Source organism: Alligator mississippiensis, chromosome 4 (genome assembly GCF_030867095.1).
Source record: "Alligator mississippiensis isolate rAllMis1 chromosome 4, rAllMis1, whole genome shotgun sequence".
NCBI classification, from domain to species: Eukaryota; Metazoa; Chordata; order Crocodylia; family Alligatoridae; genus Alligator; species Alligator mississippiensis.
The window spans coordinates 221,123,549-221,137,066 of NC_081827.1; the positions used below are offsets into that span (position 1 = coordinate 221,123,549).

At 43.1% G+C, this 13,518-nt stretch overlaps 1 protein-coding gene across 1 annotated transcript in view; it reads left to right on the forward strand.

Annotated features, from left to right (window-relative positions):
* The window catches only part of LY75 (lymphocyte antigen 75), a 135,115-nt gene that overhangs the window by 46,162 nt on the left and 75,435 nt on the right, over positions 1 to 13,518 (forward strand). Inside the window, exons 15-19 of the mRNA XM_059726274.1 lie at positions 119 to 187; positions 5,330 to 5,453; positions 9,290 to 9,325; positions 9,580 to 9,755; positions 12,775 to 12,833. Coding sequence (XP_059582257.1) covers positions 119 to 187; positions 5,330 to 5,453; positions 9,290 to 9,325; positions 9,580 to 9,755; positions 12,775 to 12,833 — 464 coding nt within the window. The remainder of the gene's footprint in view (positions 1 to 118; positions 188 to 5,329; positions 5,454 to 9,289; positions 9,326 to 9,579; positions 9,756 to 12,774; positions 12,834 to 13,518) is intronic.

The following is a 13,518-nucleotide window of genomic DNA, read 5'->3' on the forward strand; positions in this document are numbered from 1 at the left end:
TCTGTTTGAAAGTTGCCCAATATTATGGGGACTCAGTTCTGACTGGGACTTGCAAGTACTACCCCAGTACAAATAATAATGATGACGTTACAATTCTGTCATTCTGTACTTTCTGTAGGTGACCACTGTTATGCCACTTGATTACCAAGAAGATGTCTATGATACTAGAGACTGTGCTGCATTAAAGGTTAGTTTCAAGACTGTTATAATGTATTTATAAGTGAAAGTCCTAGTCATTTTGAAAAGATTTTTGTGGTATAAATATTAAGTTTAGGCTGACAGTTGCAGTGTATTCGTAGTGATATGCAGTAAAAACTTGCTACGTTTCTTTTTGTTAATCTACAAACTCTCATCTTCACAAAACAGAAGTTTTGCCACTGTTGCTCAGAAAATTTGTACTAAGTATGATACTGTCATCGGCAGTCCCTTGATTCAAGGATGACACTCTTCTAATAAATAGGGAGTCTTCAGTGAGTCTGGAGATGGCTGAAGAAACCAATCAGATCCTCATATTCAACTGCAGACATTGCAAATAGTTCCGGGAGGAAGGAGTGGGGCCTGGTAATGTTGGGTCACAGCTCTTTCCCCTTGTCTCTCTCATCTGTCTAGCTCCATTGTGAGGCAAGTTTGCTTTGAGTGACTGATACCTTAATATATATTATGGCACCATTGCAGGTAATTCAGTGTTTGAGTTTCCAACATCATTAATATTCTGTCAATGTTAATATCTCATTTCTTCATATTGGCCCTCAAAATGTCCTTAAATCTCTTCTTTTGCTCACTCCTAGAGAGATGACTATTGGTAAGTTAGAAGTATAGGACCTGTTTTGAGATGCTGGTTGTCAGGCATCCTTACAACATGTCCTGTCCATTGGAGCTGGTGCCATGTAAACATAGCTTTAGTGCTGGTAAAAGTTTGCTTGAGCCAGAATGCTGGCACTTATTCTGTCCTTCCAATTGATGCAGAGGATTTTCCAAAGACATAATTGGTGGTAACATTCCAAAGCGTTCAGGTGTTTCCAAAATTTTGTCCAGATTTCACACCCATACAGCATGGTAGAAATATTAATAGACAAAAAGTGTGGTTTGGGGCCTGATGTTATGATGATCAAAGACATTATTTTAGTCCAAAGGCAGCGCTAGCAGACTTTATCTGGTGTTGAATATCATCATCTATATTTACTTTTCGGGAATGGTAGCTAGCCAGGTAGGGGAAATGCTGAATATTCGGAGATCAGCTGCTTGGCTTGAGGTGGGGTGGTAAAGGATCTTGGTTTTTGTGAAATAGTAAGTCCAGGCATTTTGCATCCTTCACAGAAGCAATCAAGAGTAACCTGGAGCGCTTCAGTTGAGTGGGCACACACTACACAATTGTCAGCATATTGAAGATCAGTAATGCAGGCATTGGTTATCTTCGTGTTGGTTATCTTGGTTGACTCCTGTCCTTGTGATTACTGGATTCTGACCCAGATAGAAGCCTATCAGTAATGAAATGTGAAATAACTGTGATATAGATAGAAAAGAATGTTGGTGCTTGGCTCTAGTTGTAATAATGAAAGCATCTGTGTCCAAGCCGTTGTTTAGGATGGTTGCTGTCATGTTGTCGTGAAGGACTCTGGTAACAAATTTTGACTGGTATCTAGATCTTGTCAGGATTTTCCATGAGGTCTCGCTGTTGACCTGAATCAAGTCCCATGTAAAGATCTTCATGTTGCTCGCAGCACTTATCTTACAGCTGTCTAGCAACAACAATTATTGTAGGTATGAATGGTCTGGAATCACACTGGGACTTGGGTAGAATGTCTTCAGCCAGGAAAGTGAATCTATTGAGGAAAATGCAGGCAAGGATCTTCCCAGCTATGGACAGGAGTGCAATACCATAATAATTGCTGCTACTCTATTCTATCTTTTCTCTTTGGTGTGGTAACAGTTTTGGTATTTCTCAGGTCACTAGGAATCTGTTTGTGTTCCAGATCTTCAAAATAAATGCAAGCAGTTGGTAAGAGAGCTGCTTTCTGCTTTGCTTATAAGTTTCATCTTGTATTACATAAGTACCACTTGCTTTGTTGTTCTTAATCTGCTTTATCGTTGATGTAATTCTGCCAAGTTTTGAAAGCTACTCTGTCAGAGCTTGAATTTCCCTATCATTTTCACTGAGCCAGTCCTGGTCTGTCTTTGTGGTGAAACCTAGAGATTCTTTCACACCTCATGAGGGTTTTCCCAGTGAGCAAGTAGTGTTAAGATCATCAGGGAGGCTAGAGTTTCTCACTGTGGCACTGCTGGAGATCACTGTTTGAACCTCTATCAAGATGGAACCTCTTCCTTGATAGCTTATTTTGTTTACATCATTTTGGGGTGATGTGAAAGGACATGACTAACCATATCAGGTGACGATCCATCAAGCAGTCAACTGCACTGGTCATAGCTCTGATGGTATGGCTGTTGTGATGGTCCCAGGTGCCACTATGACATAGGCAAGTGCCATTGTTCTGAGTGGAGGTGCATTCATCATGTCTTCCATTTACTGCTTTAGCAGAATAAGGAGTTCATGATGATGAGATCATGTTCCATTAGCTTAGGAGAAGACTTCCATTTGAGTTGACTTTCCCCACCCCTTCCCTTCTAAGTGTTTCATTCCATAGCTCAAAGTCCCTGTTCACTCTAGCTTTAAAATTGTCAAAAATAATAATCTTGTCATCTTTGCCCAGGTTTCGAATAGAACGTTCCTTTTGTTTCATCGTCTGCATTGAGCTATATGCACTAATGATTGTTGTGTGTTGCGTGTTACTGAGTGCCATACTAGGACATGGGAAGTTAGGTCTAGGACCATTTGGGGATCAAAGTCAGGATGGGTGAGCAGAATCTGAGGTTGGACCAGGTCAAGAAGCCATTAGATCAATCCAAGAGTAGGGTCTAGGAATGAGCAGAGTCAAGAAGCTGGGAGATTAAACAGAGAACAATGTCCAAGAGCAAGCAAGCTCAAGGAATTAAGAGATGAGTTTGGTAGAGTGCCTCCTACAGGGGGTGGCTGTGAAGCCCCTGGGGTCTCTGCAGCCCTTAGAGTGTAGGCAATCACCCCTTCTAGTCACCCACCACACCTTGATGCTGGTTATTTTAATGAGGGGGGCTGCTCCAGGGCTTCCTAAATTGTTCTTTTAAATGACTACTGGGTGCATGTGGTCTCTGCCTTATGAGCTAATTGCATGGCTCCGTTCCTCCCTTACACCATGCCCCATTCCTCACAGATGCCATCCTTCATGGATGTTTTCTTTCACTTAAACCCACTTTTGGGGTTCCTGGACCTTCTTTGGTCCCTCACTCTCAGCCTCTCACTATGCTCTGGACCCCTTCCTGCATCCCTAGGATCCTCCTCCTCCCTTCAGTTCCTCCCCAAACCTCCAAACTGCTTTCGGTGTTCTCTCTAAGATGGCCTTCTGGGGCTGCAGCCACTTTGAGGAGATGTTTTCTCAGCAGGCTCCAAGATATTACTCCCAGCTTCTTTCAGGGCCTGAACTTATACCTGCCAGCTCCCTGGGTCAGCTGACCTTTTCCCCCCCCCCCCCCATTAGCCCTGGCCTGTACCTTCTAGCAGTTTTTGCAGGCTGCCTGGCCTTTTAAAATAGCAGCACTCCGAAGTGCCCTGCCACACACACAGCAAGGTTCAGGAGCAAGCTGGGTGAAAAAGCTGGGCGGTTAATCAGAGAGCAGAGCTGGAGAGCAAGCTGGGTTGAGGAGCCAGGAGATCAAGCAGAAAGTGGAATCAGAGATCACAAGCCAGGGGGAGCAGTGAAGTGATCTTCAGTCAAGTTAAGCCCTATTGCCCTGATGCTTCCTGTTCTATGTCAGGAATTTATATGCTGGAAGTGGAAGGTTATTTAAACCCAGCTGGCCACTCAGGTGGCAGGGAGTAGGCAGAGTCTTAGGCCCTACTGGAGGCTTTAAGTTGCCCTTGACCAGCTGGAGTGATTAGCCGAGGGGTGGCAGGCTGAGTTGAGTAGCTGTGCTGCCAGGCTGAGGCCCAGGTTTGAGGCTGGGATCATGAGATGCTTAGTGATGCCAGCCAGACACTCTGACATCTGAGTAGCTATCTTGGTCTTGATGGCATAAGCAATGTCATGGATGTGTCTGTTTTTTTGGCTTTTCATTAAAAAAAAAAAAAAAAAGCATAGCTACCACCATAGTCTGCGAGCTGCCTCTCTTCTGTGCATCTGGTCTCACTAAGTGCAGAAATGTCAGTATCAAATTAAGCAAGTTCTCTGGCCATGAGTGTTATCCTTCAGTCTACTCGTTCCCTATTAGGCTTGTCCATAAGGGTATGGTTGTCCCAGTTACAAACTTCGTTACTTGATTTGGACTGCAGATAGAGCGTTCCCACTACTTGCAGTTTTCCAGTCAGAGATGGACTTTGTTTAGGTCCCCCTCCCCATACAGGGTAAGGAGAGTAGATCCTAAATAGGCCTGCTCAACTGTGACTACAGCTGCTGAATCATATCCTGTCTCAGTTCCAAGTACAAAATGACCACCATGCAATCATCGCCTCCACACAAATCCATGATTAGGGGCTTCTGGTAATCACTAGGACCTTCCTCCATCACCATAGAAGTGGCTATTAAAGGAAGACAGCTGTGCATGTCATCTTTAAATGTGGGGGTGATGTTGCGGATCAACAGTCACACGGTACTTCTTGGGAAGGCAACCTTAATCTGACAGCAAGGAAAACCTAAGTAACCAGGAGTTTCTACACCACTGCAGCCTTCATTCACTTTTGTGGCCATTGTGAAATATTCTTTCTTCATCCACTTACTCCACCATTGAGGACTTTCTTATTTTTGGATCACTATACGTCTATGAAATATGAAATCTTGCAAACCTCACTCTTGACGCTGCTGCCATGGATGGCCTTGCCAGCAGTACAAAACTCCACACAGCATTGCATGTTATCTCTTGATTATGTTAAAAGGAATAATTTCTGGGACAGGTCATATCTTTCTTTCTGGGTAGAAATGTGCATCATTTGAAGCACAGTAAATTATACTGTATTACTCTGTGATAACACAGAGGAGATGTAGATTTAAAAAAAAGAACCTGTAGTCATTTGCAAGAACAGATGTCCGTAAAAGGACACACTTTAAATTGATTGCTTCCTCAGCTCAGATGGCATTGGGGGTAATGCTGTATTTTATCATTTTAAAAATTCTGTTAAAATTGCCTGGGACTAGCAAAAAAGGAAATGATCTTGTTATTAAGTAGATTTTTATAAACAGCATTATAACTCCAGAGGGTTGTACTGACTCTACCAACACAGTTTCCCATCTCTACTCTTATGCAGACCATTCGAATTTCGCGTAGACAGTACTGGAGATTTTATCCATATGAAGGCAAAGAATTGGATTTTTACTTGAAACCTTTCCACTGTGATGCTAAACTTGAGTGGGTTTGTCAGATAACAAAAGGTAAACTGCATTTGTGTCCATTTGTTTATCTAATTTTATTGTTTTTGTTTAAAATATCTTTGCATCTTCTTTCACTTTTTTTAGCCCTAACAATAAACCCAGGGTCTCTTTAAAATAAGTAACTCAGAAAGACATTAAAATAGTCTTGAGACCTACAGTCCATAGAATTCAAAAATGAGACTTGACCTTTTAATATTTATATGGCTAAGAACACCTAGTGTGTCGCATTTGTAATGCTGTTTATATCAAATTGAAATGGATTTTGCTATATGAGGGTGGTCCTAATATGATCATGGACTTAAGATATAATTGGGACTATGGAGATGTCAGCAGATAGTTTACATTACTGGAATGCTGTCTTGGATGGCTTTTGTTCAGGAAGGACAGATGAGGGAAAAGGAGGAGTTGGATTTCTAATGAGCAATATGAAGTGGAAGGGTAGGCCTGTTGAAAGCCTCTGGGTAAAGGTCAGAGAGGAGAGCAACAGGGGAATGTCATGGTGGGTTGCTTAGGACAACCCTGCTTTAACATCTTCATTGATGATTTGGAAGACGGGATTCATAGAATCCTGGAAAATTAGTGTTGGAAGGGACCTCAGGAGGTCATCTAGTCCAACTGCGTGCTCAAAGCAGTACCAGCCCCAACAAAATCATCCCAGCCAAAACTTTGTATACCCAGGTCTTAAAAATTTCTAAGGATGGAGATTTCACAACCTCTCTGGATAGCCTGTTCCAGAACTTTACTACCCTCCTTGCTAGAGAGTTTTTCCAAACATCTAACCTAAACTTCCCTTGCTGCACCTTGAGACAGTTGCTTCTTGTTTTGTCATCTGCCACCACTGAGAACAGTCTAGCTCCATCCTTTTTGTAACCACCCTTCAAGTAGTTGAAGCCTATTTATGAAATCCCCCCCTTAATCTTCTCTTCTCCAAATTAGATAAGCCCAGTTCCTTCAGCCTCTCCTTATAAGTCATGTCCCCCCACCCCCTCAATTTTCATTGCCCTCCGCTGGACTATCCAATTTGTCCACATCCTTTCTGTAGCGGGGGCCCCAAAACTGGACACAGTACTACATGTGGCTTCACCAGTGCCAAAATGAAGGAAGTGATTATTCCCCTCTATCTGCTGTCAACACTCCTACTAATGCAGCACAGCATGCTGTTAGTCATCTTGGTGACAGGGGCACACTGCTGGCTCATATTCAGCTTACTGTCCACTGTAACCCCCAGGTCTTCTTCTGCAGAGCTATTGCTTAGCCAATCAGTCCCCAGCCTGTACTGGTGCATGGATTGTTCTGTCCTAAATGCAGGACTTTTCACTTGTCCTTATTGAACCTCATGAGCTTTCTTTTGGTTCAGTCCTCCAGTATGTCTAGGTGTCTCTGAATCCTAGCCCTGTCCTTCAATGTATCTACTACTCCCTGCAGCTTGGTGTCATCTGCAAATTTGCTGAGGATGCACCGCATCCCATCTTGTAGATAGTTAGCAAATATCTTCAATATCTTTATCAATGAAGATATTCAGTGAGTGCACACTTAGCAAATTTATGGATGACACCAAGTTGGATGGAGTTGTACTCTAGAAGGTAGGGCGAGGGCCTGGGATGACCTGGATAGACTGGAGAAATGGTCCTCAATCAATCAGATGAAATTCAGCAAGGACATGTGCTAAATCCTGCACTTGGGTTGGAATAATTGCATGCATAAATACAGACTGGGGAATGATTGTTTAGGTTGCCATAAACTAGTAGTGGACCATAAGCTGACTGTGGGCCAATAGTGGGATCACATTGCCAAAAAAGCCAGCAGTATATGCTGAGTTGTACTAACAGGAGTGTCTCTTGCAAATCAAGGGAAGTGATTCTTCCTCTCTGTTTGGCACTGGTGAAGCTTACGTGGAGTACAGTGTCTAGTTTTGGGCCCAAAACTTCAAGATAATATGGACAGATTGGAAAGTGAGTGACAAAAACGATTAGAGGACTGGGAAGCTTGATTTATGAGGAAAGGCTAAAATAATTAGGATTATGTAGTCTGGAGAGAAGGAGAATGAGGGGGGATTTGATAAGTCTTGAAATACCTGAAGGTTAATTACAAAGAGAATGGAGCTAGACTATTCTCTGTGGCTGTAGGTAGTGTAACCATACATCCCAGTTTGGTTGGGACAGTCCTGCATTTCGTAGGCTGTCCCAGCTGGTTGGCTAAAATTTGAAGCAAAAGTCCCAGGTTGGTACCACCCTACCCAAACATGCCCAGCCCAGCTCTTCCTGAGGCCGGGTGGGGGGCAGGCTGGACTGATCACTGCTGTTCCTTCTTGGGGTGAGGATCGGCCAGGGCGGGGCAGGACTGCCGAAGATAGCCTGGGCTGAGGCTTGGATGCCTGTGTGGTGCAAGCCAGGATGGCCACCCACTACCAGCTGTCTCGTGCTTTGCTGCTGCAGCCACTGCAGAGGCTCACGGTGTGTGGCGGCTCTGGGTGTCTGCCATCAGCAGGGGGTAGGTGCCACGTGACTGGAATGTGGGCTGGCAGAGCATGAGGGTTACTCCCACTGGGTCCAGCCTCTGTGCATGGGGGATAGAGACTTCCCTGCCCCTGTTCTGCTGTCAGGGTTCCTGGGAGCCACAGGGTTGGAAGGGAAGGAGGGAGTGCACATGAAGGGTCAGGGGGTGTGCACTTGTGCAGGGTCAGGAAGGAAAGGGTGGTGCCCCCTGTCCTGGATTCCTTCAAAATAAAATGTTCACCCCAGCCATAGGGGTCAGGACTAGAAGCAATGGCCTCAAGCTGCAGCAGGAGAAATATAATTTGAAGATTGAGGGTGGTCAAACATTGGAACAGACTATGGACAAATTGTGGAAACTCCATCCCTGGAAATTTTAAGAGCATATTGGACAGATGCTTGACTAGGATGGTTTAGTCAGGGCTGATCTTGCCTTGAGCAGGGGGTTTGGACTAGATGACCTCACAAAGTCCTTTCCAGCCCTACTTTCCTATGATCCTAAAAAGTGTAGGCCTGAAGCCTAAACAACAGTGAGTATTATACTTTCTGAAGGCTTGTGAAATTCTAGTTTTGGTGGTGATTTGTATTTTAAGAGGAAGCACCTATGCATCCCTATTTTGCAATTCTACTTTGCTCTTATGGAAAGTCCCTTGGAGTAAAAAATATATCATAGTGCAGATAGTCACCCTAACCTAGTGAGAGATACAGGCCATGGACTTTGAGCATATGCTTTAACATTTGTAACCAGTATTTATAAGTACAGAAAACTGTATAGACAGCTGAGAAATGTAACCGATATCCTCCAGACCCAAACTGACCTCTGGTATCCCAGTAAAATTTGTAATTAGGCTCTCCAGAGTAACAAGGTAGCCAGAAAAGGGTTTCTTTGGTTGGAGTGAAAAAGGATAGTACAGCATCACAGACACTGCCGTTTTGTGAGCCGTTAAAAGTGTCATTCTCTTGTGTAATTTCAGTTGATCAGACAAATAGCTTTCCATACTTTTCTTGATTCACTGGAAATATTCAATTAAAATGAATAAATTAGTTAAAATGCCAAATCTTAGCATCTACATGAGGATAGAATTGACATTATTAGAGTTTTGATGCTTGCACGTTTCTCTACTGAGGAGAAAAATAATACATTTTACTTAATTTAGACAAAACTCCAATTTACTTTAAATGAATGTAAATCCATTAGGAATGCAAGATTGGGTATGGAAACTGTAAAACCAATTTACTCCAAATTCTTCTTGCCAAAAAGAAGGTATAGGGATTTAAATGCTTTGTTGCTTAGGTCTTGTTGTGAAATGCCCCTGCAATAATTATATATTTTTCCTGGAACAGGTAGCACTCCAAAGACGCCAGAGTGGTACATACCAGGTAAATAAATTTACTTCTTACATATACTTCAGTTTTGTGTATATAGTATTTTTTATGATAATATCCTTTCTGATGTTAGTGTAGATCACGCAGAGTGCATAATACCAAAAATATTTGGAAGGAGAAGCAAGTATCAGCTCTCCCAGGATCAGAACAAACTTTGTTCAATGTTCCTTTTCTGTGTGTAATAACTTTTCAGGATTAATTCCTTGAATCTGATTTTTTGTTGTTGTTTTTTGTTACTTTCTCTGTAGATGAAGTTGGAATTCATGGACCATCGCTGGTTATTGATGGATCTGAATATTGGTTTGTGTTGGACAAGCACCTGAGCTACCAAGAAGCTTCTTTCTACTGTGAAAAAAATGATAGTGACTTAGCATCTGTGGAATCTTATACAAAACTAAGGGCAGTCCTAAGTCAAATAGATATGGTAATCAAATCTGTTACTTTGTATTATGAAAATGTTTTCATTGCAATGTTTAGAGCATAAAGTTACTTTTTCTCTTCATTTGTCGTGCTGCCACATAACCCTTTTATATTTTTTTAAATTTCCTGAAAAGGGGAGAGATCACTCAAATGCTTTGTGTCTTTTTTTATTAATGTATTGTAATTAATCACTTGAATAATTAAGTTTAAAATCTCTTTGATAACGGACTACAAGGCCCGTACAGGACGTTGATGTTCGGCAAGAATCCCATAAGCCCCCCATAGTTCCTGTGGACTGTAACAGTGTATAGAAACTGTATGCGTGAATTCCAACACTGGCACAACACATTGCTTTACCAGAATGAGAGGAGAAATCAGTGGCAGGTTTCTGTGATTTTAATCATAGGAGGGCAATGTGTATAGTATGCATAAACAAAATGATCTGCTCTTATGTGAGAATCTTTGTTTAAAAAAAACAACAAAACAGATAAGATTACAGCATTTCTTTTATAGCAGGGGTACACAAAATAGAGCCCATGGGCTGCATCCAGCTCACCAAGGGATTCTATCCAGTCTGCAGTGGATCCTTGGCCCCACCTGGCCCAGGCATGGGAAACAGCCTGGGCCATGGCATGTGCAGCCAGTCCCACCACCCCCAGGCATGTGGTGGGGCAGGGGAAGCGGAGTGATCAGACTCAACTCCCTGCATGTCCCTGCCCATGATCCTAGTCCTGGCCTTACCCACCCATCCCACTCTGGGCCGCCACTCACCACCTGCCCGTAGCCCCATCCCACCTGGCCATGCATGCCCTGCCCACAGGGGTCTAGGGCTGGTCTCCTTGCAGACCCTGCCTGCCCACCCACTCCATCTGGTGCCTCTGGTGGTAGGTGCAGGGTGGACAGCCCTGGGGATGGATAGGATTAATTGCGCCCTCCCCACCATGCTGAGCCAGGTCAGCACACTGCCCCCTTACTTCCTGGCCTGCAGCAGCACTCTAAAACTCCTTAAGTAGTTGACCCCCAGGAAGGAAAACCTAATGGCCTGACCTACCAGTTCTTCATAATCCATGTGAGTTTGGGGGATTTCTTGGAGAAAGTCATCCACAAAAAGGCTATGACTTGATCAGCTTTGGGCACCTTGTCCTGTGTCCCTAGTAGTCTGACTGCATTAGAGTTGTTAGGGCCAACACTTCCAGCTCTTATCCCTAAAATCGCTGTTTAAAGTGTTTCTTATGGCCTATAGGGCACTAATATAGCATGTTTTGCTAGGTACAAGGGTAAGAGATGCTTCTCAATTCTACCCTGTGTCCTCCCTAGCTATTGATCCTGTGACTCTCAGAGAACCTTCCTTGGGGTTGGAAGAAAAGGGGAACAGTGCCACAGTGATGACTGTCCTTGTCCTCTTCCTTTTCTTTACCCTATGTTTATGTAAAAGCTAATTGACCCCTAATTAAAAGAAATATTGTCATGATAGTAATTTTTATTGCAGTTAAAACAATTTTAATCTTTACTCTAAAATGTCCCCTATGTTCCTGTAATATAAACATTACATCAGTGTGCCAACTGACGTTCCCATTTCCTGGGAGTTCTGGTGGTTTAAAGGGTCAAATTCTTGGAATCACTCCACTCCACTACACTGCTTTCTCCTGGCTTGAGAATTAATGTCCCTTTTAACCCCTTCAGCCTTGCAATTTCTATAGTTGCCACCAGATATATTATGTATCATAGTGCTTAGGGTCGAAAGGGACCTAGACAGATCATCAGGTCTGACCCCCTGCCTTGGGCAGAAATGGGTGCCAGGGTCACATCACCCCAGCCAAATATCTGTCCAGCCTCCTCTTGAAGACCCCCAAGGTAGGAGAGAGTACCGCCTCACTTGGGAGCCTGTTCCAGAGCCTGGCAACCCTAACTGTAAAGTAATGTCTCCTGATGTCCAGCCTGAACCTTCTCTCTAACAATTTGTGACCGTTATTCCTAGTAACCCTAGGTGGTGCCTCGGGGAACAGAGCCACCCCCAATTCTCACTGGTGATCTTGAATAGAAGATCCAGTGATATGTACTTTCATGAATGGTAGGGGAGGTGTGCAGAAGATGTGAAGATGACAGTAAGATCACAATTAAGATATTATCTACACCATGAAAAAATTTGAAAATCCCTGTGTTGGTATATGAGAACTCAGACTTGAAACTGACAAGACTGATCTTGTTATCAACAATGGGTAAACATAAAAAGTATAGTAAGTAGCAGAAAATATTTTTCAAGTTTTTTTTCATTTAGTAATAAGAGTGTAACAGAAGGTACTCAGTATTTTTTTTTTTAATGTCTTGTACCAGGGCTGTCCAGCTTCTAAGCAGCTGGGAGCATCATACTACAAGGTCCTCAACCCATGGGCCCACTGAGGCTGCAACCGTGTGGGTGGCCTCCCCTGCCCCCCCCCCCCCCCCCTGCTCCTCCACCATGTGCATGGGCAGCTCCCCCCTTTCACCCTGCCTGCTACATGGCAGCATAGCCAGCGTTTGACCTGCAGCTCACTAGCTGTGGGCTTCCCCACTGCACAATGCTCTGGGTTTCCCCAGCACTGTGTGCTGCACCACATTACATTGTACCACCCTCTGGGGCAAGCACAGGAATTGGAAGCCAGAGGAAGGAAGGGGAAACCTAGAGACACCAAGTGCAGCAGCAGCAGCCAGGGGAATGGCAAATTTTGGGAGCTGAAGGGCCGCATGCAGCTCCCAGGCTTCCAGTTGGATGGCCCTGTCTTGCACAGCAATGTAAGACGAACAGGAAATTGTGACTTGCCAATGTATATAGTCTATGTCTAATATCAAGAAGTCATTTAAATTATAAGAGTACTGATTCTTACAATGCAAGTTCCAGTCTTGCTTCTTTTAAACCATTTAAGCCATGGGAAGTCTTACTGTATAATTTAGAGGGGAGAGGTAAAAGCCAGTGATCCATCATGGTATATTACAGACTATGTGATGCTAAAATCTCATGCTTATTTTTTTTTTTCTATTTGCAGTTGGCAGGTGAAGAACAGAAATGGTGGTTGAAATTCATAGATTATGAATATCATTCACCGTAAGTAAAGTGATTCCAAGCAACGTTATTAGAAGCTTTTGTTGACATTAATTTTGAGAATAATTTTTTAATTTTAATTAAGGTATTACTAAAATTACTATTACATGATTCCAAATTAATAACAGAGCTCACTTCTGACATATCTACAATATAAGCTATGAGTTATCAACACTAACCCCCTAAATCTGTAATAGTAACATTTACCTGGAGCTTTTTCTTCCAAGTATTTTAAAATATTGAACCAGCCCTGCAAATATGGCCAGGGTTTTAATATCTTAGAAGTATTAATGGATTATTAGAACGCCTGAATGATTGAACTCTCATCCTAACAAGTAAAGCTCAAACCACATTAAAATAACTGCAAACAGAAAATTTAGGCTCTTGTATATTTTACTGGTCATGATAATAAATTAACAGCTCCTGAGGAGTCAGACTACATACTAGACTCTTAAGTAAAGATTACATTTTTATCCTAGCCTGAGCAAGGGCAGAGCTCCTGTAGCACATTCCTCTGCCAGATTGTTTTGGGCAGTAGATCTAGGACTATTTCTATAGGTCCCTTGATCTTACCATCCACTTTCCCATATGCTGGTCCTCTCTCCAGACTTCTTGCCTATCAATGCACAGACAGCTCCCTGGTGTACAGTTGCATGTGGAAGCTCCTGGCACTATCTGTCTCCCAAGC